This window comes from Pristis pectinata, chromosome 11 (genome assembly GCF_009764475.1).
Source record: "Pristis pectinata isolate sPriPec2 chromosome 11, sPriPec2.1.pri, whole genome shotgun sequence".
In the NCBI taxonomy this organism is placed as follows: domain Eukaryota; kingdom Metazoa; phylum Chordata; class Chondrichthyes; order Rhinopristiformes; family Pristidae; genus Pristis; species Pristis pectinata.
Genome location: NC_067415.1, coordinates 60,389,477 through 60,416,557, shown reverse-complemented (window position 1 = coordinate 60,416,557; position 27,081 = coordinate 60,389,477). Strand labels below are relative to the sequence as shown.

At 42.6% G+C, this 27,081-nt stretch overlaps 1 protein-coding gene across 1 annotated transcript in view; it reads right to left on the bottom strand.

Annotated features, from left to right (window-relative positions):
- Nucleotides 1-27,081, bottom strand: part of myo16 (myosin XVI) — a 438,207-nt gene that overhangs the window by 367,498 nt on the left and 43,628 nt on the right. Inside the window, exon 5 of the mRNA XM_052025545.1 lies at nt 3,389-3,513. Within this exon, the coding sequence (XP_051881505.1) occupies nt 3,389-3,513 (125 nt within the window). The remainder of the gene's footprint in view (nt 1-3,388; nt 3,514-27,081) is intronic.

Below are 27,081 nucleotides of genomic sequence, written 5' to 3'. Positions count from 1 at the left end.
ATCTTATTCCTTTCACCTTGAACCTATGCTGTCTCATTTTTGATTCCCCTAAGCTGGGAAAAGGACATTGAACATTCCTCATGTACCTCATATAAGGTCAGCCTCCTCAGCCTCCTACGTTCTAGGGAAAACAGCCTTAGCCTATTGAGTTTCACCTTATTACTAAAGCTGTTCAGTCCTGGCAACATCCTTGTGAATCTTTTCTGCACCCTCTCCAGCTAAATAACATCTTTCCTATAGCTAGGTGACCAGAACCACGTACAATATTCCAGGTGCGTATAAAAGATCTTTTTTGATAAAACCTCACAAATTTCTCTGTGTCTACCATACAAAAGGATAAAGCATAAAAGCACACAGGGACACTGTTATCTTCACGTTCCCATCCAAGTCACACACCATCCTGACATAGAAATACATCATCATTGTCCCTGTGTCAAAATGTTGGAATTCTCTATGGGCATCTGAGAGGTAAGTTTACTTACACAAAGAGTGGCTGATATCGGGACATGTTGCCAGAGTAGGTGGTGGAATCAGATACAATTACTATGTTTAAGGAGCATTTGGACAGACACTTAGATAAGGAAGGCAAAGGAGGATACAGGCCTGTTGCAGGCAAATCAGATTAGTGTAGATGGGCAAAAAGGTCAACATAGGTGTGGCCAAAGGCCCTATGACTCTATAACCATGGTGGGAGTATCTTCACCATAGGAATTGCAACAGTCCAAGAATGCAGTCCATCAATGTCTTCTCAAAGGCATTTGGGGATGAAGAATAAACGATGGCCTTATCAGATATTTGTTTTCTCTCTCTAACATCATCATTAACCTATATGTCATTTGGCTTCTTCAACATCTTATCACCACGATAAATAATGTCCATATACCATGAGAAAATAAGAAAATATTAGGAATGGGGAAAGTCTTGTTGAGCAATCTAGTGTTAGGATTTATATTAAGAATGAAATCCTCTAGCATGATTATCTTTGGTTTATTCTTTAACCTATGTACAAAATGAGAAACAGACAGATAGAACAAGAGTATTAACTGGGTTGGAAAGGGCAAACTTCTTTCCATGGGACAATGACATCAGCTCAAGCAGAATACTGTGGCTTTACTAATGGAATGAGATCCAACTGAACCATTCAGAATAAGGCCCAAGCAGAAACTGTGCAATAAGTAGGTGATAAAGTAGTAAATCTTGTAAAATCTTAAAGGCTTTCTCAAGATGCTATAGAAACCTAAATATAAATTGAACTAGAAAATAGAGAAGACAGGAGAAAATAAAGAAGACATTGCCTAAAAAATGGATTTCACATTTCTGGTACATCAAGTGAATGTCAAGTTTTGCCCCAATGCAAAGCTAGGTATCCCAAAAACTGCAAAATTGACGTCTTCTGCTTTAAAAAATCATTATCATGTTTTTTCCCTTTAAAAAAAGGTTAAAACCCAACCAGTGCAATGAAACAGACAGCCGTGGCAAGGACATGAATAATCACTATAAAAGAACTTTCTTTCAAGATGCAAAAAAACTCCAAGTGGAGAAGAGAATCACAGCAAATGGTGAGGAATCAAGGATAACATGAGGTGATGAAACATCAATTCATGGGTCCCCAGATGTAGACTTTTTCTGACACATAGAATGGGGTGAACGCTCTCCAAGCCATCATGGATATCAGGTGCATTCTGTCAACAGGTGTGAAATATGATGGGGAAATTAACCAAATATTGTAGTAATTATTGAGACTTGGTTTAAAAAAATGACTGGGTATAAAATTTTGCCGGGTATAATACATAAGATGTAGAGGAACAAGGTTGGAGTATGTATGAAAGAAGGCTAAGGCCTTATCTAAGAAGCATAATAAATTGCTGTTGCACTGTGGACAAAACAGACAAAATTGCAAAGTAGTAAATTTACTTTTATTAATTGCAGTAATTTGCAAAAGGCAAATATGTTTCTGAGAGGAAAATAGATTAAACTAGACAAATACTATTAATATATATTTCAAACATTTGTATCATTCCCCTTTAATCACGTAGGTGAAGTGACTTAGCTTAGTTATCATTGTTTTTAAAGTACACCCTCTTGGTGCACTGCAGTTCATTACTCCAATAGTGAATTACATAGAACAATACAATGCAGGACAGGCCACAATATTGTGTTGAACTATTTAACCCAATGATTCCTAATTAATCTAATCCTTCTCCCCCACACATTGCCCACATCTCTCCCTTCTCTGCAGATTCATGTGATGTCTAAGAGTCTCTTAAACACTCTTATGCTATCTGCCTCTACCATCACCCATGGCAGTACATACCAGGCCCCTGTGTAAAAAACTTGCCTCGCACATCTCCTTTTCACTTTCCCCCCCTCAGTTTAAATACATGCCCTTCTGTACTAGACATTTCAATTCTGGGAAAAAAGATACTGGTTGCTATTCTATCTATGCCTTGCATAATTTTATGAATTTCTATCAAATCTCCCCTCAGCCTCCACAGCTCTAGAGAAAATAGCCCCAGCTTGTCCAACCTCTCCTCATAGCACGTCTTCTAAACCAGGCAGCATCCCAGTAAACTGCTTCTGCACCCTCTCCAAAGCTTCCACATCCTTCCTCTAATGAGACAACAAGAATTGAACAGAATACTCCAGATGCAGCCTAACCAGAGTTTTATAAATCTATTACATAACTTCCTGGCTCTTGAACACAATGCCTTGACTAATGAAGGCAAGCATGCCATATGCCACCTTGCCACCCTATCAACCTCTGCAGCCACTTTTAGGGAGCCATGTACCTGGGCCCCGTGATCCCTCTGTTCATCAACGCTTTTAAGGATCCTGCCATTAACTGTGTACTCTCCCTTTATGTTGGATCTCCTAAAGTGCAGCATCTGATACTTCAACGGATTAAACACCATCTGCCACTTCTCCACCCATAACTGCAACTGATCTATATCCCGCTTTATCTTCCACTACCCTCTGTCTTCTCTGGGCAAGCCAATTTTGGATCCAATCTGCCAAGTCAGAATTGGTCACAGAAACAGGTTAGTTTGGGGACTGAGATTAGGTGTGCAATGGCAAATCCTAGGAATGACCATGTATGAAGTTAGATCCCTGGAGAGATGCAGACCAAGAGCCTCAGAAGCAGGAGTGAAGCAGGTGACATGGCCCATGTGGTAGAGGTGTGATACTGTGGAATCTGCAAATTTAGCAATATTGCAATTTAGGTAGGACTTTAACATAACAACGTTAAAAAACAGAATCAGCTAAACATTATAGCCCCAGTGGTTTATATCTAGATTATGCAGCAATTAAATAGTACTACATCCAATGAAAAATACCAGAACATGAGTTGGACTATGCAAGATCAAAGCAATTAAAGAGGAAATCTTACCAGTGTGATTCCTTCCTCATTCTTTTGATTGACGTTTCCACCACAGGCCAGAAGACTCCGAACATCTGCCAACATTTTTGAAGGACGCTGTACCTTTATCTGCTGCAGGAAGTTTGCATCAATACCTGGAGAGAGTAATATCTGAATTAAAATGCATTGCTGGCACATCCTGCATAATGACCATGAAGGGAGGTCAAATGCTTTTTCTGATCTTACACTTACACAGTTAGTTTGCAAAAGAATTAATACCACAACACTGAAATAGCCTTCATTTATAGAGCACCTTTATCCTGATCTTTAAGGATAAGAAGTCTTACAGGAGCAGTACCAAACAAAATTTGACGTCGAGCACACGAGGAGATATTAATCCAGAGCCAGTGTTGTGTCAAAGAGTTAAGTTTTAAGGACATAGCAAAAGAGGAGAGGGAGGTTCACAGGGGGTAATCCAGAACGTAGGGACTTGGTAGCAGAAGCAGGTCCACTAATAGTGAATGACAACCATCAGGGAGGTGTAAGAGAGCAGATGTAAAAGAGCACTTGAAGATTTCTAAGCCAGAGGAAGTTATAGAGATAGAGAGGAGTGAACCCAAGGAGGGATTTGATGGCAAGAATAAGAATTTTAAAACTGAGGTGTTGTTGGGACAGAAACCACTGAGGTCATTAAGTACAGGGACTGATGCAAATTGGGATGAATATTTCAGATGAGGCAATGGGAGTGATAATGAGTGATTAACAGTCTTGGTAATAGAGATTGTATGTCATCAGCAGCTCAATCATGATCGAACACAACAATCTAGGGGGAAAACAATACAGATTGACCCAGGCACCTGGAAACACAAGAAATTGCAGATGCTGGAATCTGGAGCAACAAACAATCTGCTGGAGGAACTTAATGGTTCGAGCAGCATCTGTGGGAGGAAAGGAACTGTTAATGTTTTGGGTTGACTTCATGAAAAAGAGAAAATTGAGGAACATGCTGCTTTAAATCATCTCCCTATGCAAGTATACAAACATACAAGTTAGGAGCAAGCCTAGGCAACAAGAACCTGCTCTGCCATTTAAAAAGACCACAGTTGATCTGATTATAATACCAATGCTGTAACTTTGGTCATTCCTCTCCATGGCTCTAAAGCCAACATTTACTAACAGAACCTGTCATCTGCCTTTTCCTAGCTTATTATTCTTCATAAGTGTCATGTGCCAGGTCTAGAATCACCTGCTCCCTTGGCAAGGATGTTGCCGGGACTGGAGGGCTTGAGTCATAAGGAGAGACTGGATAGGCTGGGACAAAGGAGTCTGAGGGATGATGTTATAGAGCTTTATAAAACCATAAAGGGCACAGATAAGATGGATTGTCTTTTCTTCAGGGTAGACGTCTAAAACTAGTGGTCAAAGGTTTAAGGGGAGAAGCAAAAGACTTAAAGGGGTCTTGCAGAGCAAGTTTTTCCACACAGAGGATGGTGGGTATATGGAACGAGCTGCCAGAGGAAGTAGTAGAGGCTGGTACAATTACAGCATTTAAAATACATTTGGCCAGGTATATGAATAGGAAAGGTTGAGAGAGTTCTGGTCCAAATGCAGGCAAATGGGACCAGCTCAGGAAGGCACCTTGGTTGGCATGGACAAGCTGGGCCAAAGGGATGGTTTCCATGCAGTATAGTTCTATGACTCTACTTGAGGGAGTCCAAAATTAGAAGTCATGTTTACGAGAGTTACTTAAAAATCCAAAATAGACTTTAGAGAAATACCTTTATCCACTTAACTTTAAGAACGTGGAACCTGCAACTGGCAAAATGAGGCAAATAGCAGAGGTGCATTTAAGAGCACGTCAGACAAACAGAAGGGAGAAATAAATAGAATGATATGCTGACAAGGATAAAGGAAACTCAGGTGCAGCACAAATGTAGGCTTTGACCAATTATGGTTATCGGCCTTTTCTGTTGTACTCTGCATGATTCTGTGAGAAGAAGAGGAAAGATAGCCAGTATAAAGGTGAGAGAGGGAAGGTGAAGTGGATGCCAGTAGGTGGTAGCTAGACCAAGATGGGGCGAAGGATGATGGGCAGATGCAGCCAAGTGAGAGAGGGGGAGTGGGAGGGGAGGAGTTGGGAGACAGAAGCAGGTGGGTGATAGGTGGAAGCAGACCAGGGAAAAAAGGCAGATAGAGCCAGGTAGGGGAGGAGAGGGTGAAGGCAAAGAATTCTCTATTCCCCTCATTCACTCCACCCAAACCCAGAGACAAGGGTGGTGCCATCGTAGTATTGACAGACTGACCTCTACCTTACAGAGGCCATGCAGCAGCTCTCGGATACGTCCTCATATCTACCCCTCCAATGAACATGAGGCCATTGTCTTCTGCACTGTTGCAGATCTCATCACATCAGGAGACCTCCCCTCCATAGTCTCCAACCTGATAGTGCCCCAGGTCTGCACTTACTTCTTCTATCTCTTACCCAAGATCCACAGACAGGACTGTCCTGGTAGGCTCACTGTTTCTGCCTGCTCTTGCCCCAATGAATTTATCGGCTCAAATCTTGACTCTAACCTGTCTCCCCTTGTCCAGTCCATTCTCATCTACATCCAGCACACCTCACATGCCCTCCACCATTCTGACAACTTCCAATTCTCTGGTCCCACTGCCTCACCTTCATCATGAATACCCAGTCCTTATATACCTTCATCCTCAATAAGAAGGTCTTAAAGCCCTCCACATCTTTCTGGAACAAGGGTCCAACCAATTCCCCTTCACCAAGACTCACGTCCACCTGCTAGAACAATTTCTCTTTTGACCTATCACTTCCTACAAATCAAAGGGCATTAGCTATGCCCATCTTTTTGCTGGCTATATGAAACAAACTCTATTCCAAACCTTCTTTGGTACCACTCTCCAACTCTTTCTCTGCTATATTGACTGCTGCATTGGTGCAGCTTCCTGCAATATGTCAATTTTGTCATATTCGCTGGTAACTCCACCCTACTAACAAATTCACGGACCTTTCTGACACTTCTCTCCCACTTCTCTCCCTTTTCTCTATCTCTATATCTCAGGAGACAAGCTATCCACTGACATTTACTTTAAACCCATCGACTCCCACAGCTACCTCTACTACAACTCTTCCCACCCTAACCCTTGTATAGATCTTATCCCCTTCTCCCAGTTTCTCTGTCTCCATTGTATCTGCTCTCAAGATGAGATATTCCGTTCCAGGACATCTGAAATGTTGCCTTTTTTCAGGAAACATGTCTTCCCTTCTACTGAGGTTGATGGAGCCCCCTCTCACTTTTCCTTGGTTTCTCAGACTTCTGCTCTCATCTCCCCACTCCTTCCTCTGGACAGAACAGAGTTCCCCAAGTCTCTTTCACCCTACTAGTCTCTGCATCCATCAAATCATCCTTCATCATTTCTGCCAATGGCAAAGCAATCCGATTACTAGCCACATCTTACCCTCACCACCACTTTTTATCTTCCACAGGGACCTCCATGACTCCCTGGTCCGGTCATCCCTCCCAACAACACTCCTTCCCCCCCCCCCCAATCAGGGCATTCATTTTCCCCTGCAATCACAGGAAAAGCAACACTTGTTCTTGCACCTCCTCGCTCACCACCATACGTACATAAACAGTCCTTCCAGGTGAGGCTGAGATACATGTGCAACTCTTCTAAGTTTGTCTACTGCATTTGGTGCTCCCGAAGTGGCTTCCACTACATCATAGAACATAGAACACTACAGCACTGGACAGGCCATTCGGCCCATGATGTTGTGCCAGTCTTGATGCCAATCTATACTAAATATCCTCTTCCTGTGTATCATCTATATCCCTCTCATATTCATGTGTCCATCTAAAAGCCTCTTAAACTCCACCAAACTGCCTGATTCCACCACTACCCCTGCTAACCCATTCCAGACCCCTACCACTTTCTGTGCAAAAAAAATTATCTCTCACGTCACCCTTAAACTTGCCCCCATAACCTTAAAAGCATGTCCTCTGGTCTTTGACATTTCTATCCTGGGAAGAAGATTCTGACTGCCTCTCTATCTATGCCTCTTGTAATTTTAAAAACCTCCATCAGGTCTCCCTTCAGTCTCCGATGCTCTAAGGAGAACGACCCAAGTTTGTTCAACCTTTCCTTGTAGCTTATACATTCTAGTCCGGGCAACATCCTGTTAAATCTCTTCTGCACCCTTACCACATCCTTCCTATGATGGGGCAACCAGAACTGCACACAATGCTCCGTGTGGTCTGACTAAAGTTTTATATAGCTGCAGCATGACTTCCTTACTCTTATTCTCAACACCCCTACCAATGAAGGCAAGCATTCCATATGCCTTCTTTAGCACCTTATCCACTTGTGTAGCCACTCTCAGTGAACTATGGACCTGGACCACAAGATCCTGCTGTACCTCAGTGTTGTTATGGGGCCAACCATTAACTGTATACTTTCTCCTTTCATTTGACTTCCCAAAGTGCAACACCTCACACTTGCCCAGATTAAAGTCCATCTGCCACTTCTCTGCCCATATCTGTAAATGATCTATATCTCGCTGTATTCTTTGATAGTCCTTTACACTGTCCACAACTCCACCAATCATGGTGTCATCTGCTAACTTGCTAATCCATCCATCTACATTTTCATCCAAATCACTGATATATATCACAAACAACAGAGGTCCTCGCACTGATCCTTGTGGAACACCACTGGTCACAGACCTCCAGCCAGAATAACAGCCTTCCACCCCTATTCTCTGTCTTCTATGGGCAAGCCATGTCCGAATCCAAACTTGAAATTCACTCTGGATCCCATACATCTTCATCTTCTGAATCACCCTACCACGAGGGACATTAACAAATGTCTTCCTAAGGCTCATGTAGATAACAACCACTGCTTTACCCTGATCAAAAACCTTTGTCAGCTCCTCATAAAACTCAGTCAAGTTTGTAAGGCATGACCTGCCCTGCACAAAGCCATGCTGACTGTCCTTAAGCAGGCCTTGCCTTTCCAAATGTGCATAAATCCTATCCCTCAGTATTCTCTCAAATAGCTTCCCTACCACTGACATGAGGCTCACTGGCCTATAATTACCTGAATTATCCTTATTTCCCTTCTTGAACAAAGGCACAACATTTGCTACTCCAGCCCTCTGGGAATTTGCCTGTTGCTACTGAAGACACAAAGATCCTTGTCAAAGCCCCAGTAATCTCCTCACTTGCCTCTTTCAATATTCTGGGATATATGTCATCAGGCCCCAGGGATTTATCCACCTTAATGCTTTTTAGAAGACCCCGCACTACCTCCTCCTTAATCTCAAAATGCCCCAGCACATCAGCCTGCCCCACTCTGTTTTCACTATTCTCCAATTCCTTCTCCTAGGTAAATACCAATGCAAATTACTCATTTAGTACCTCAGCCACCTGTTCTGACCTCAAGTACAAATTCTCTCCTTTCTCCTTGAGTGGACATACCTCTCTTTAGTTATCCTCTTTTTCTTATTATAAGTATAAAATGACTTGGGATTATCCTTCAGTCTGCTAGCTAAGGACATTTCATGGCCCCTTTTGGCCTTCCTAATCACCTGCTTAAGCACTTTCCTGCTATCTTTATGCTCCACAAGGGCCCAGTCTGATTTTAGCTTCCCAAACCTTATGTATGCTTTCTTTCCCTTCCTGACTAAATTTAGTGTCCCTTGGGTCATCCTAGGTTCTCTTACCTTACCATCCTTGTCCTTACTCCTTACTGGAGCATGCCAATCCTGAACTTTGACCAGTTGGTCTGGAAACAACTCCCACATCTCAGATGTGGACTTGTCCAACAGCAGCCACTCCTGTTCAATGCCCTTTAGCTCCTGTCTTATCCTCTCATAATTTGCCCTTTCCTATTTTAGTATCTTCCCACAAGATCCAATTTTATCCTTACTTATAACTATCTTAAAACATAATGAGTTGTGGTCACCATTCCAAAATATTCACCCACTGTCAGGTCTGTCACCTGGCCTGGTTCATTTCCCAAAACTAAATACATTTGGTTTCTCCTCTAGTTGGAATCTCCACACACTGTTCCAAGAACCCCTCTTGGATGCACTGAAGAAATCCTGCCCCATCTAAACTTCTTGTATTAAGGAATTTCTATTCAATACCGGTGAAGTTAAGTCCCCCACGATGACAACGCTATTGTTTCTGCACCTTTCCATAATCTGTCTACACATCTGTTTTCTCACCTCTCGGTGGCTATTGGGGGGCCTGTAGTATAATCCCATCAGCATAATTGCAGCTATCCTATTTCTGAGCTCTACCCTAATTGCCTCAGTGGATGAGCCCTCCAGTGTGTCCTCTCTGAGTACTGCTGTGACATTCTCCCCCTCATGCAACTAGGTCTCTGTAATGTCAACAATATCATAATTTCATGTGCTGATCCAGGCTCTAAATTCATCTTCCTTACTCATAATACTCCTAGCGTTGAAATAAACACATTTCAGCACATTAATCCCACCATGTTTATTAGCCTGCCCCTAAGCAGGCCTTGCCTTTGGCCTCTGTCTCACCTCTCCTTCTCTCCTCATCACACTGGCTATTTTCCCTCTCTTCTCTGTCTTGTTGCAGGGTCTTGACCCCAGATTCCAGCATCTACAGTCTCTCATGTCTCCAACAAGAAAGAGTCTGACTACCTACCCTGAACACTCAATGACATTTCTATCACCGAGTCGTCTGTGTACACCCCACTCCAATCAATATCATGAAGTTTCACATTTAACCCAAAATGTATCTGGAGCCAACTACCTGAATGTTGTAGATACACAAGCGAGTCAGAGGATGGTTATCCTGTGATAAGTGACTCATCTACTGATACCTCTTTTCCACCATCTACAAGGCACACCAGAAGTGTGATGGAATACTTTCAACTTGCCTGGATGAGTGGACTGCCAGCAACTCACAAGAAGTTCATCACCTGCCAGCAACTCACAAGAAGTTCAACACCACCCAGGATAGGCACTGCATCAGCCACCCTAACATTCATTACCATCACCACTGGTACACAGTGGCTGAAATGTGTACCATCTGCAAAGGCACTGAAAATACACACCCCAGCTCCTCCAACATCACTCTCCAGCCCATGATCCTGGCCCAAGAAGGATATGGACAGTAGGTGCATGGCAAAACAACCACCTGCAGTTTCCCCTCCAAATCACACACCATACTAACTTAGAAGTATATCACCAGTCCTTCATTATTGCCAGGTCTAAATCCTGGAACTCCTTACTCAATTGTTTTGTGGGAGTACCATACCAGAAGAACTGTAATGGTTCAAGAACTTGGCTCACCACCACTTTCTCGAGGATAATTAGGGATGAACAATAAATGCTGCCCTTGCCAGTGACACCCACATTCCAAAAATGAATTTAAAAAGTCATGTAAATTTACAGTCGAGGGTCATTCAGCTCAGCATGTCAACGGAGTCCAAAACTGAGCTATTTTGGCTTCTCCCATTCCTCAGGATATTCCTATAAGAACAAGAGAGACAGAAGCAGTTCAGCCCTCATGCGTACTCTGCTATTCGATAAGATCATGCTGAGTGCCATTTTTCTTCACTAACCTGATGTCCCTTGTTTCTCTAAATATCTAAAAAAAATCCCACTTCAACAATTCCTGAATGCTCTTTATCTGTTTGCGTGTTTATATTCTTTGACTTACATTGGCATAATGCACTTTTTTTCCCAATCATAGGAAAAGCATTTATAAATTTACTTTGCAACTTAAATTTTCACTGCGACAACACAATGTTGCATGTTCCAAAAGTTGATGTTTCAATTACAGATTTCTAAGAAGGTTGCCAAAGTCAGATCATTCCTACCTAAATACACTGCATCAGCAGAAGGGTTAGTAAGTTTGTGAGATATAGAAAAATATTCAAAGTTTTCAACAAAAGAGAACAATTGCATTTATTTTGGAATTGTGATTCAAATCTTCTTTCCACACTATCATCAGAATCCTAATCTGTTTAAATCCACAGGCCAAAAGCAGACTATCTGATCCAGAGTTGGTAAAGTCCTGATTTATGGATTCTGACTTATTTTAGCATTCAATGTTTAATGATTTCATCTTCACATAAATTCCCTAAAGCACAAACATATAAACTCAGCAGCTATATAAGTGAATGTTTCAAAACCAGCAGAAATAGGTCATTCTGATTCATATGTTAGGGATGAATTTGATGATGGCAGAGCCCCTTGGAATAAGCAACCTAACCAATCCCTGGCAGAAAGAATGGAAACAGTAGGATCAAAATAACATGTAAAAAGTAGTTACGTGCAATTAAACATCCCCCAACATGGGGAAACCTTCATCCAGACTACACATGAAATAAATCTATAGTCAACAAATGCCCTTGCAGTTGTAGCTGAGGCATCTCATGACCTAACAGCAAGCTTGCATTTTCATCTCTCACCTGTAGCATTCATACTAATGAGGAGTACATTTGCCTCTTCAGCTCCGTGGGCACTAAGATAAATAAGTCGGGCAGTAAGAGACATATACTTCTCAAACTTATCAAGTGGGAGGATGGTATTATGCATGAGAAACATCTCTTAAGTTATTATCAATGCTCTTCACAATATCAGGCTCATTTGTTCAGTGCACATTTGTGTTCCAGATTTGCAGCAGGGTGTCAAGTGTGCATTGCCTCTGATTGACCTCACAACTGCACACACATCGCCCTCTGTGAAAAGGCATGTTGTTATATTTCCCTACTGCAAATGACTTTGTTCTTTAATTCATTCACCTTGCATATGAAAAGCTTGCGTGACATAGAACACAGAACATAGAACAATAAAGGCCTTTCAGCCCACCATGTTGTGCCGACCTTTAAACCTCGCCTAAGTCTATCTAACCCCTTCCTCCAACATATCCCTCTATTTTAAATTCATCCATATGCTTATCTAACAATCTCTTGAATTTGACCAATGTACCTGCCTCCACCACTGCCCCAGGCAGCGCATTCCACGCCCCAACCACTCTCTGGGTTAAAAACCTTCTTCTGATATCTCCCTCAAACTTCCCACCCATTACTTCCCAGCCTCTCGTATTGAGCATTGGTGCCCTGGGAAAGAGGCACTGTCTGTCCACTCTACCTATTCCTCTTAATATTTTGTACACTTCCATCATGTCTCCTCTCATCCTCCTCTCCAAAGCCCTAGCTCCCTTAGTCTCTCCTCATAATGCATGCTCTCTAAACCAGGCAGCATCCTGGTAACTCCCCTCTGTCATACAAGAATTTCTCAGCTCTTATCTTTTCTAAATGCTGTCCTGACTTTAACTACTGCCAGCTTGAAATGGTGTTAACTTTTCCAGAAATCAGGTCCAGCCTTATACGTTAAGGAAATAAACAACAAATAGACAGGCCACGTTGAAATAATGTTACTATGGTTGCAAGATGAATTTTGTATGCATACTGCACTGGGTCAAATGGTTAATTTTGCATCACAACACCAGCCATTGTTTTCCAGGCCTTTCCATTTAGCACTCACATTTTGAGAAGAGTGCTGATTAATGTCTGGAGTTCAAGTGCAAATACCCATAATATATAAAGTTTTCCAGTGCAAATTCCCATGGTATTTAAATCAGACTGCATCTGTCTTGCAAGTTCAATATAAGCAACACTTCAAAGGAAAACAGAATATCTCAACTTTGGCTGTTTCCACCTATTGGTCCAGTAAATAACTAAAAAAAATTTTTGTTAATGGATTCATACCAATGTTATACAACTGGAACATACATAAAACATTGAAATAATGCCTTGTTTTCCTTCAATGGTTCAGCAATAAATTTAATTTTCCCATTTTTTTTCATTTTTCCTTAGATCAAGGAAAGAAGCCATTCAGCCTACTGAGCCAATGCCAACTCCCAGAACAATTGCAACAATCCCATTCCCCAATTTATTTCCCGGGTAACCTATTCTCTCTCACTTGCCCATCAACTCCAATGTCAATTCTCCTACCACCCACTTATACTAACTAGTAACCCTAATTAACCTGTCAATCAACATGTCTTTGGGATATAGGAGGAAACTGGAGCAACTGGGGAAACCCACATGGTCACAGGAAAAACATGCAGACTCCACACAGACAGCACCGGAGGTCAGAATTAAGCATTAGTGACTGGAGCTGTGAGGGTGTGCAGCTGCACACTGAGCCAACCCTGCTGCACCATCCCAATTCAATTTTGCTGTTGATTCTGTGAATTTATGACAAAACACAACTATTACTCTCAAGTTGTCAATAGTCACGTTGTAAGGAACTTCCCTAATTTTAATGGAAAATATATGGGTCCAAACAAAATTGATATCAAACATGTTATTTCCCTTTTGATTTTCTTGACCTGGATATCTGACCAACATAGAACCAGCCCCAGGCCAGAAAAATAACAATGGCCAGGATTTTGGTGTAATTGTGTAGAATGGAACACTGGAGCTTCCCCTTGACTAAAAAGTAAACAGAAACTTACCTTGCAGCCAGTATCCTAGTAAAAGTTTAGAAATAGCTGGGTAATCTTGCACAGTGAGAACAAGACCCATCCATGTCTTTTTTTATCCAAAATAAACTTTATTCATAATAAAAGGCAAACTATATACAATAATAAAACAATAATAAAACAGTGCAAACCTTTACATTCGTGTACAGATCAATTATTAGTGTTACTTTCTACACAAACTACAGCACCAATGCCACTCATGTGGCTCCCTGGGGTGATACCCCAATCCCATATTTACAACCTTTAAGGGGCTTCCTCACCTGACTCCACCCTTCCCTCTCCTGTGGCAGAAGAACCCTAAACTCGTCCTTCCCCACTGAGCCCTTGCATTGGCTGCACGCAGCTTCAGTGCATCCCTCAGCACGTACTCCTGCAGCCTGGAAAGTGCCAGTCAGCAGCATTCCCCTGCGGACATCTCACAGTGCTGGGAGACCAACAAGTTTCGGGCAGCCCAAAGGGCACCTTTCACCGAGTTGATGACCTTCCAGCAGCAGTTGATGTCCGTCTCTGTGTGTGTCCCCAGGAACAGTAGATCAGAGAATCCTCTGTTACGCAGCTGCTGGGGATGAACCGTAACAAGGACCCTTGCATCTTTCGCCACACTCTCCTCACAAACCTACAGCCCACAAGGAGGTGGGCGACTGTCTCGTCTCAAGCGCAGTCCTCCTGGGGGCAGCGCATGCTGGGACTGATGTTCCGACCACGCGGGAAGGATCTGACTGGGAGGGCCCCTCTCACCGCCAGCCAACCGAGGTCTTGGTGCTTGTTGGTGAGTTCTGGCAATGAGGCATTCCGCCAGATGGTCTGGACAGTCTGCTCAGGGAACCACCCCACAGTATCCATCGAGTCCTTCTCCTGCAGTGTCTGCAGGATGTTCCGTGCTTAACACTGCTTGATGGACTTGTGGTCAAAGGTGTTGGTCTGGAAGAACTTTTCCATGAAGGACAGGTAACGTCCAGCTGACTGGGATGTTGTGTGGCCAAGGGGCCCAGGCCCATCCTTCGCAACAGCAGGGACAGGTAGAACCTCGATACGTAGTGACACTTGGTGCCCACGTACTTGGGTTCCACGCACAGCCTGATGCAGCCACAGATGAAGGTGGTCATCAGGATGAGGGCGACATTGGGGACACCTTTACCCCCACTGCCCAGGGACTTGTGCATGGTGACCCGTCGGACCTGCTCTATCTCGGATCCCCAGATGAACCGGAAGACCGCACCTGTGATTTCCAAGCCGGAGGAGCAAGGAACAGGCCACAACTGCACCAAGTACAGCAGCCCTGAGAGCACTTCACACCTGATGACCAAGTTCTTCTCAGTTATTGATAGGGAACAAGACCCATCTATGTCAACAAAGTCTTCACCAGTTAGCAGTCAGATGCCCACCTTTGACAACAGATAACACGGAGACTTGATCTAGTTGACACATATTAAACTGACAGAGAGTGGCTGGAGGAGAAAGGGGAGAGACATGGAGAACACAGGGAGAAGAGTGAGTTAGAGTGGAAGAGAGAACAAAGGGAAAGCAAAGGAGGAAGGGAGAAAGTGTTACTGTGTACTTGAAGATGGACTGATGCGGCTAAAAAGAAACTAATTATCATCGGAAGACATCAGAAACTTTAGAATAAGTGTGCATATTTTATTGCAGTTTATTAACAACTAACGTCTTATATTACATGTATGATGATGCAATGATACTCAACTTATTACCTATTTGCATGCAAATGTACAATACTGCTATCACCGTTAGAGCATAAACATAAGATCATAAGAACCAGAAGCTAGAATAGGCCATTTGGCCCCTCGAGCCTGTTCTGCCATTCATGAAGTTCATGCCTGATTTTTTACCTCAGTGCCACTTTCCTGTATTAACCCCATATTTCTTAATATCCAAAACTCTATCTAAATCAAAAAAAGTGTGACCCTCTCCATACATGCATAGGAATTATAGATTCAGTCTGTTAACACGCTGGCCTAGAATGCCTCAGCAAGGTTTGTGATTCATAACTAATACTAAAGGTCTTCCCAAGAAAACTGGTGAACATTTTTCACATTGTTATCTGGTGCTTTCTTTTCAATTCAGGCATGGATTTGTTGAGTTCTGTTTAAATGCTATTGGATTCTCCTGGCTCTGACCAATGACAGCATCCAATTTATAATTTTAGGCATTACATGTGAACTGCGATAAAGTTATGTGAGGAGGTGAACCAACAGAAACTCAAATTCATAGCTCCCAGAGAATAGCAACAAAAATGGATAGGGTGGTAAGGGAGGTCGAGAGCATGCTTGCCTTCATCACTCAGGGTACTGAGTATAAAAGTCACTGAAGTCATGTTGCAGTTGTATAAAACTTTGGTTAGTTCACATTTGGAATATTGCGTGCAGTTCTGGTTGCCTACAGGAAGTATGTGGAGGCTTTGAAGAGGGTGCAGAAGAGGTTCAGTAGAACATTGCCTGGATTAAAGAGCTGATTGTTGACTTCAGGAAAGGGAAGGAAGGTGAACATGCACCAGTCTACATTGGGGCATTGGCAGTGGAGAGAGTCAGCAGCTTTAAATTTCTGGGTGCTAGTATATCAGATGACCTGTCCTGGGCTCACTTCATAGATACAATCACAAAGAAGGCACGCCATTGCCTTTACTTTCTTAGGTTCAGCTCATCACTGAACACTCTAACAAACTTCTACAGATGTACTGTTGAAAGTATCCTGACTGGTTACATCATGATCTGGTACAGCAGTTCAAATGCACAAGAGTGTAAGAAGCTGCAGAGAGTAGTGGACTCTGCCCAATACATCATGAGCACATCCCTCCTCACCATCAGTAGTACCTACAGGAGGCGCTGCCTCAATAAGGCAACACCCATCATCAAAGATCCGCACCATCTGATCCATGCCATCTTCTTGCAGCTACCTTCAGGCAGGAGATACAGAAGCCTGAAGTCCCACACCACCATGTTCAAGAACAGCTACTTCCCTTCAACCAACCTTGAATCAACCGGCAAAACTCTAATCACTACATTTTAGCAATACTATGACCACTTTGACCACTTTGCACTGAAATGGACTTTGTTTTTCATTGTTATAATTGTGATTTTTAGTAAAAGTTGTTTATAATTTATATTTAATTTATGTTCTTTTTGAATGCTGCTTATATGATTCTATGTGTCTGTGATGCCGCTGCAAGTTCTTCATTGCACCTGTGCATACATGTACTTGTGCCTATGACAATAAACTCGACTTTGACTTTGACTTTTATTACAGAGTATTAACTGTAAGGAGACATTGAACAAACTTGGATTGTTTTCTCTGGAGCATTGGAGGATGAGGAGTGACGTGATAGAAATATATAAAATCATATTAGGTATATTTGGGGTAGATCATCAAATCCTTTTCCCCAAGGTGAAAATGTCAAATACTAGAGGGCATAGATTTAAGGTGAGAGGGAGACTGTTTAAAGGAGATGTGCAAGGCAAGTCTTTTTGCAGAGAGAGTAGTAGATGCCTGGAACATACTGCTGGGGAAGGCCATAGAAGTAGAAACGATAGCAACTTTTAAGAAGCATTTAGAAAGACAACTGAACAGGCAGGGAATAGAGGGACACAGACCATGTGCAGGCAGATGGGATTAGTTAGATTCTCATTCTGGTTGGCATGAGTGTGGTGGAAGAAAGGCCTATTCTTGTGTTGTAATGTTCTAAAATAAGTTGGTGGCAGGAGGCAGAGGGTGCCACAGAGTTCTGTGCTGGGTCCTCTGTTGCTTATTATGTATATTAATGACATGGATGAGAAGGTAGGTGGCATAATTAGGAAGTTTGCAAAATTGGTGGCATAGTGGCCGGTGAAGGAGGGTGTTTAAGTTTACAACAGGATCTCAATCAACTGGGAAAGTGGGCAAAGGAATGGCAGATCACATTTAACTCAGACAAGTGTGACGTGAGGTTAAACAAGGGCAGGACATACACAGGGAATGACAGGGCCCTGGAGAGCGTTGTAGAACAGAGAGACCTCGGGATACAAGAACATAGTTTCCTGAAAGTGGCGATACAGGTAGACAAGGTGGTGCATCAGTCAGGGAAATGAGTACAAGAGCTGGGAAGTAATGTTACAGCTGTACAAGACGTTGGTGAGACCACACTTGTTTTGTGTGCAGTTCTGATTGCCATTCTCTAGGAAGGGTGTGATTAAGTTAGAGAGGGTGCAGAAAAAAATTCATGTGGATGTTGCACTGACCACAGGGCTTGAGTTATGAGGAGAGACTGTATAGGCTGGAACTGCCTTCCCTGGGGCAAAGGAGGCTGAGAGGTGGCATGATGGAGGTATATAAAATTATGAGGGGAATAGATAGGGCACAAAGCCAGAGTCTAGTTCCCATGGTAAACATCTCTTAAAGCTAGACAACATAGGTTTATGGTGAGAGAGAGGGGTTTAAAGGGGATCTGGGGGGTAAATTTTTCAAACAAAGAGTGGTTGGTATCTGGAATGAGTTGCCAGAAAAGGTGAAGGAGGCTTGAACAGTAACAACATTTAAGAGGCATCTGGACAGGTACTTGAATGAACATTGCATATGGAATTAATACAGGCAGGTGGGACTAGTATAGATAGGCATGATGGTCAGCACAGACAAAGTGAGCTGAAGGGGCTGCTTCTATGATGTACAAGTCTCTGACTCTATGACATGTAGTCCTCAAAAGGGAAGGAGATTTCAAATCATGGAATAGCTTCACCATGTAGTGTGTAGAATCAGTATGCAGGCAGATTACATCAGCCAATGACTTTGCCAGTGACTTTGCTGTTATTTTGATTTAGTTGTACTTTTTAGAGATTGCAAAAGATCAAAATTCAATATATCTTCATAAAAAAGTTAACCCATTCTGCTGCTTGCTAATAAATACCACCTCCAAACCAAATCAAAACTTGGAAAATCCATGGTCTAATTATCAGCTGTAATCATTGTGAATGGGATTAAACAGCAAACTTTTTACCTAAGTAATTGATTGGGAAGTACAATCCCAGATTTATGAAGGAAGCAAAGCTAGAAAAGAGAATGCTTTCAAAGGGTTGGAAGACAAATTTGATCACTGTAATTATGTCAATTGATAACAAGCAATGAATTATTTTCACTGAGCAATAAGCTTGACAAACAAAGCAATCATTGTAACAAATTTATCAAGGTGAACCACACCTTCTTTCATGATACTGGGGCAAATTATTATACTTGTTCATCACTGACCAGAAAAATGACAGTATATCAATGTGAAAACTGAGATTCTTAGATTGCACCTTCTACATAATTGTTATTGCTCACTTAGAAAGCAATTTAAAACCTTTGTGGACATACATAATTTCACATGACAATGATAATCTATATGCCTTCTGGGTTTCAGGAAAACTAATGATTTTATGTTTGTCGCAATAGAACTTGAATAATTTTTTTTGATTGGTCATCAACACTATCAGAAGCCATTATGGTTAATGAGGAAGCAGGTGTTAATGCTTACAAATTGCTGCCATGTGGTTTATTTTCTCCATGTAACAATGACGAGAGTCACCCAGGACTCATGAGATCAGTTACTTTCATTGCTTCAGTAAATGACTTCATTGTTCAAATGTGGGCTTGCATAGAACATTACAGCACAGTACAGGCCCTTTGGCCCACGGTGTTGTGCTGACATTTAATCCAGCTCTAAGATCTATTTAACCCTTCCCTCCCATGTCGCCCTCCATTTTTCTATCATTCATGTGTCTATCTAAGAGTCTCTAAAATGTCTCTAATGTATCTGCCCCCACCACCACTGCAGCAGTATGTTCCTCTCACCCACCACTCTCTGTGTAAAAAACTTACCCCTGACATCCCCTCCATACCTTCTTCTAATCACCTTAAAATTATGCACCCTCGGGTTAGCTATTTTCACCCTGGGAAAAAGTCTCTGACTGTCCACTCGATCTATGCCTCTTATCATCTTGTACACCTCTATCAAGTCACCTCTCATCCTCCTTCTCTCCAAGGAGAAAAGCCCTAGCTTGCTCAATCTATCCTCATATTAGTCTTCTCACCTAACGTTGGAGAAATGGCACTTCCAGACAGATTGCTGCAGAGATGTTTTAAGTGCTAAAGAGGAATGCTTTGGATTTATGTCATGCTTTTCAGGACGTCCAGATGCTGCATTGGATTTAACAACAAACAAAGCCATAATGGAAAGATGTTACAGTCGGGGCCAACCACAGCCAACCCCAACTCCACTGAGCTCAGGTACTCATTTTGTTTCATATCTGACCTAATCCAAAAAGCATTTGTAGAAAAGTGGTTAAGTAGGCTTGCCATGCTGTACATGCATTGTTCTTTATCTAGAACATAGGACGCACTGAGTAATACAAAGCACGTGATCCTGACCTGGATGAGGTACTGAGCCTTGCCAGAATGGTGTGACCCAGCCCAACCTAAACACAACCACTTTACCAAGTGAAGAGTCAAGTGAAGGCGCATGGCCAGAGCTGGAGGGCCAGAACATGCTCCAGATGTGTGGGTGCTGCAGGTGTGAAAAAACATGGGCGATATTTGTAGCCAGTGTGGAGAGTCAAGAAGGTGGGCCAGGCGTGTAGCTGAATCAAAGGCCCAGGTGTGTGTGGCTGCTACAGGGGTGAAGTAACTTGGGTCATTTGTGTGGATAGAACGGGGAGAAGGGGGTTCAAGAACAAGGGAAAGTGTGTGGTTGGAGTTGGAGATGGGAAGGTGGGCCAGGTATGTGGACAGTGTGGGGGTTTAGGAATGTGGGACAATATGTGGCCAGATCTAGGAACCAGAGCATGTTTAGATTTGCAGTCAGAGCCAGGGGTTGAGATTATGCGTAGTTTTGCAGCTGGGCTTGTGAGCTGGTGATCAGGTTAGAAGTGTAAGCACATGTGTGTATGTGTGAGAGAGTGTGCATATTTCTGCGGCCACCTGTGTGTTAGCGTTAATGCCCACGTAGCAGAACTTGGTCCCCATTGTCACTGAACTAAGCCTCAGTTGCCTGGAATGTCAGGCCCATCCCAATCAATTCCAACCGTGACAGACCTGAACACCATTCTGCAATCATGTCAGGAACATAGATATTTTTACATCATCATCACTGCGCTGAGTGAGACACTTTGGGCAGGAGGTAGCCAGTTTAAAGAACAAGGCAAATGAAAACACCTTCCTCAACAGGGGCAAACCAGAAGAGGAATGCTGCCAAGAACAAGCTGGTCTGGAACTTGAGCAACTCCTCTTGCAGAATCAATGAACACTTATGACCTTTGAACTCATTCTGAAATGGAACCAACATGCTTATGCCCAACTCTGGAAGGATCAGATGAAACCAAGGAGAACTTCTGCTCTGACCTTGAGAAAAATCCTAGTCCACACCCAATGGGAGAAAAATTGAACCTCCTGAGAGTCTTTGTTGCCAAGGTGGAAAGAGACATACCTATCTTGCATGGTGTGATTGCAAGGAAGAAACAGGAAAGACTAACTCCAAGGGGTTCCTTCTCTTGATCAAAAGCTTGGAGTATGGCCTAGTCATAACCAACATTCTGTTTCATCAGAGGCACAAGCACAAGATGCCATGGTAAGCCTCTAGACCAAGTACTGAAACCTGTTAGATTACATCAACATCTGAGCAGGGGACCACAAAAAAGTTCACATCAACAATGCCATAACAAGTACTCATGGCTGCCGGATCGACCATCACCTATTCTGCTCTGTTATATCCTTTGACCTGACCTCAGAACATCAGCATCAACAGAAGTGTTGCCACCAGAAGATCAATGTTGAATCTCTCTGGGACCCCGCCAAGGTAGTTTTTCCCAGACAGTGCCTCACATCTACCTGCTAGCTCCCAGACTACAGAAGCTGCAGTGTCCACAGTTAATGGGCTGCCTTGAAGTCTGCCAGAATAAAAGCGGATGAAGTTCCGACAGATTCTTGAGCCTAAAACGCTAACTGTGTTTCTTTCCACAAATGGTGCCTGACCTGCTGAATATTTCCAGCATTTTCTGTTTTTATTTCCAATTTCCAGCATCTACAATTTTTTTGATTTTCATTTACTGAAATCCTCCTTGTGATGATAGGTGAGACAGGGGCCAGAGGTGATAGGTGGACCAAGGAGGGGTGAAGGAGGACAGGTGGGGAGGGGGAGGGGTAGAGTTGGGAGACAAGAGGCAGGTGGATGATTGATGGAGGTAGACAAAAAAGGAGGCCAGATGGGAAAAGGGGAGGGTGAAGATGGAGTAAGAGGGCGGTAAGCAGGAACACAAAGGCTGCCAGTGTTGGAATCTGATAAGTAAGGAAGGTGATAATGGGAGAGAGGTAAAAGGCAGATGGAACCAGAACCAGATGTGGGGAGGGTGAGGTGAGGGAGTTGGTTGGCAAAACGTGTAGGTGGTAGATGGAAGATGGTGGAGGGGTGATGGGAGCTGGCAGTGGGTTACAGGAATGAAGATAAAAATGGGAGGACTGGCGGAGGACTGGAAGGAGAGAGAGAGGTGAGGTTGGGGGTGAGGAAGACACAGGAGGTGAGGGTTACCTGAAGAGGGAAAATTCAGTGTTCGTCCCATTGGGTTGTAGACTAGCTAGGCAGAATATGAGGTGTTGTTCTTCTGGTTTGCATTAGACCTCACCCTGGCAATAGAGAAAGCTGGGGATGGACAGGTCAGTGTGGGAATGGGAAAGGGAAACACCATAACTGGAACATATAAAGAGATTCTTGATATCTCTACCAAGAAGAATGACAAGGAGAATAAGGAGCTAACCATATGCATATGTAAGATGTTCCTGAAATGGAAGCTCCACCTTTATTGCAGGGATAAGAAAAAGCTTTACAGGTACCTGAAGACAAAGGTCTGGCAGGAAACCCATCAGGGAGAGAACTAAGGAGGCTCAGCAACTTGATGACAGCCTGACATCGTGAATTCTTCACTGTTGTAAAAGCCACCTGAGGCCCCAACATGCAAGGCCAAACCCCACTTAGTGCCAGCAATGGGGGTTATCTCATCAGGGAATGAGAAGCAGTCATCATCCCTGGAAGGAATACTTCAAAGAGCTCCTCAACTGTGACTTGTTGTCAGGGTCCAAGATTCTATCTCACATCAATCTATTCAGGCCAACCTATGTTGTCAATCTTGACGAACAAGAGATCAAGAACGTCATATCCCAACTGAAAAAAATAACAAGACCTCAGGAGCAAACTGTAGCCCCACTGAAATCCTTTAAACTTGGCAGTGAAGAGTTTCAGTCACAAATCCATACACTTATTGTCTGCATCCAGGAAGAGAAGAATATATCAGGGGACCTTAGAGATATCATAATTGTGACTATTTCCCAGAAAGGAGACAAGTTTGATTTTGGTAACAGCAAAAATGGTCTCCCTGCTGGAGGGAAGTCATCATCAGGGTCCTTCTCATAGGTTACCTCCAAGTGGCTGAGGAACTGTGCATGCAATCCTTCCACCTAGTGGACATCCTCCTCACCACTCAACAACTGCAGGAAAATGGAAGGAGCAGCCACTATCCAGAGACTTATTCACTGAAACACACAAGAGGATGGGCTTTACAATGAACATCTGCAACATCAAGGTCCTTTTCCAAACTGCTCCTGCTGCACCACACTGCCCACTGACCTGAGGAAAGCATTTCCTACATCTTGGGTGTCATCTGTCCACAAAAGTAGACACTGATGATGGAATTCACCGTCACCTTCAATCTCTTTCATGGGAAAAGATTAACAAAAAAGATTTGTGGAAGTGCAATATCTGTACTGACTGGTCCATAATTGCCTAAAGTGGAGCATTCGGAATGATATTGAGGCCATACATCAGGATTGAAGCTTGCATAGTGGCAGAAGGAGCACATTACCTCACTAACAACCCACCCACCTGCTCCATCACTCAGCTCCTGCTCCTTTTATGGAAGAGTCTGTAAACCCTACACTGACCTCATCAGCCACCTCAGATGCTTTGATAGAGAGAACTGTGACACACCCACATGAGCCCCCACATCTCTGGATGACCCTGTAATTTCAGTCTCTGAGGATTACGTCCGGGCATCTTTCAAGTGAGTGAATCCACGAAAGGCATCTGGTCCAGACGGTGTATCTGGCTGAGTACTAAAGGTCTGTGCAGACCAACTGGCTGGAGTATTTACAGACATATTCAATGTCTCGCTTCTGCGGTATGAGGTTACCACCTGCTTTAAAAAGACATCTGTTGTACCAGTGCCCAAGAAGAGCATGGTGATTGTCTCAATGACTACTGTCCAGTAGTACTTACATCAACCGTAGTGAAGTGCTTCGAGAGGTTGGTTATGGCACAAATCAACTCCTGCCTCAGGGATTACCTGGATCCGCTCCAGTTTGCCTACCGCCACAATAGGTCAACAGCAGATGTGATTTCCCTGGCTCTTCACTCTGCCTTGGACCATCGGGACAACAGGAACTCATACATCAGGCTGCTGTTCATCGACTACAGCTTGGTGTTCAACACAATCATCCCATTCAAACTCATCATCAAGCTTCAAGACCTGGGCCTCTGTACCTCCCTCTGCAACTGGATATGTGACTTTCTCATCTGCAGACCCCAGTCAGTGAGGATTGGTAGCAACATCTCCTCCTCACTGACCATCAACACAGGTGCATCTCAAGGCTGCGTGCTTAGCACCCTGCTCTGCTCTCTATACACACATGACTGTGTGGCTAAGCATAGCTCCAATGCCATCTTCAGCTTCGCCGATGACACTACTGTTGCTGGATTAATTATAGGTGGCGATGAGTCAGCTTACCGGAGTGAGATAGGACATCTGGCTGAGTGGTGCTGCAACAACAACCTCTCGCTCAACATCGGCAAAACTAAAGAGCTGATTGTTGACTTCAGGAAGGGGAAGGAGTATCAACACACACCAGTCTACATTGGGGGATCAGCAGCTTTAAATTCCTTGGCGTTACCATATCAGATGACCTGTCCTGGGTCCAGCACATAGATGCAATCACAAGGAAAGCACGCCAGTGTCTTTACTTTCTTAGGACGTTAAGGAGGTTCAGCTTGTAACCGAACACTCTAACAAACTTCTACAGATGTACTGATGCAAGTGTCCTGACTGGTTACATCATGGTCTGGTAATGCAATTCAAATGTGCAGGAAGATAAGAAGCTGCAGAGAATAGTGGACTCTGCCCAATACATCGCGGGCACATCCCTCCCTACCATCAGTAGTATCTACAGGAGGTGCTGCCTCAAGAAGGCAACATTCATCATCAAAGACCCCCACTATCCGGGCCAGTCCATCTTTTTGCAGCTACCATCGGGCATGAGGTACAGAAGCTTGATGTCCCACACCACCAGATTCAAGAACAGCTTCTTCCCTTCAACCATTCTGTCTTGAACCAATTGCCAAAACGCTAACCACTAGAGATTAGCAACACTATGACCATTTGATCACTTTGCACTCAAATAGACATTGTTTTATTTTTGGTTCTAATTGTGTTTTCTTGTAAAAATTGTGTATAATTTTCATTTTAATTATGTTTCTCTTGTGAATGCTGCTTATATGATGCTATGTGCCTGTAATTCTGCTGCAAGTAAGTTTTTCATTGCACCTGTGCATACATGTACTTGTGTATATGACAATAAACTTGATTTACTTTACAGAGATCAGAATCAAATCCAGGTGGCTGGAGCTGTGAGGTTGTTGCAGTATTACTGTGCTTCCCATTGTTCAACAATGTGGAAGCAGTACTTTTTCATTCTTCCCTAATGAATAAACAATGAAGTTCATTGATGCTTACTAGTTCATCCATTGCAATCGCTAATTGCTAACAGCAGTTTAATTACGAAATAATAGGAAACAGCTCACAATTAGTGCTATACTCAATTAGAATATACAGTTCCTATTGCATAAAAATCCATTAAGGAGGTTCAATATTGAGGAATTAAAATGAACTGTACAATGAAGGGAAGATGGTATCAAGCCATGAAGTTCCATTTGTAGGTTTTAAAATGAGCCTTGTACAAATACTCTAAAGCCTCTGTATTTGCATAAGACTTTTATGTTTATGTTTTCTAAGGGAGTTTTCTATGTACATATTGTTTTGTACATTTCCTGAAATACTGACTGTTCTCCTCAGGAATGTTTCACATTTTGGGATGTCTTGAGCTCTTGAAAGGAATTATTATAATACATTTTTCTCTTTTTCTCATTGGCTTGCATGTTGTATTGCTAATATAGTTTCCCCTGGTGAGTTTTGAAAATAAATGTTAAATATTAAAATGTAGCTTGCATCCTAAAAGCTTTTATTTTTGGGTGGGAATGCTTCTTGTCCAAAGGTCTGTCACATCTTGGGCTCTTGTTACAAAGGTCTTTTTGTGAAATGAATTAGGGCAATTGGATCAAGATAGATTGCACAATATTTCAATGGAAGTACTTAAAAATGTAAATTAATTTTTGGGATAAAAATATTTTTAAGAAATGAGGGTTCAGAACAAAGAAACATAAAGGAATTTGGTTATGTAGTTGAAGAAATATATTCATGCAAATAGTTGTAAACTATCACTGGAATCAATAGCTAAAGAAAAGTGTATATCAACATTGTGGAATGAGTTATAACAGTCGTTGAAGGAGAGGTCAATAAAAGGATGTGGGAAAGAGACTCTGTATTGGATTAGTACTATTGGTATAGGAGGATAAACATCAACAAGTTAGTTGAGTTGAAGTTATTTGATGTAAAACTCAATTCTTACAGGCCAAGATCTTTAGACCATTAGCCAGTAATAACTGTCTATTTCCATCTTATTCAGAGAGCCCACATGATGCCTGGTGGGAGAAGTAATGCATTTGGAACTGCTTATCTAAGATTAAGGTAGCAAAACAATTGCTGCACTGACTCTGAGTCTGTTTATACATGACCAATGCCTGAAATGAAGAATAAATGGAGTCCCTTCCTCAGCACTTGACTTCTCTCACACTGATGACTATAAAATATTATCACCCTGACAAAATGAAAAGCAGCTTGCATAAATACAAGTGTGGTACAACAAGATCAGTGATAACAAATGGAAAGAGCAGTTTGGTCTTTTGCATTAGCTCTCAGCTAAAATTATCTAATACGAAAAAAGTCACTGATACCAATCACTATATAGATAGATGTTTGTGATATATTTATGATGGGA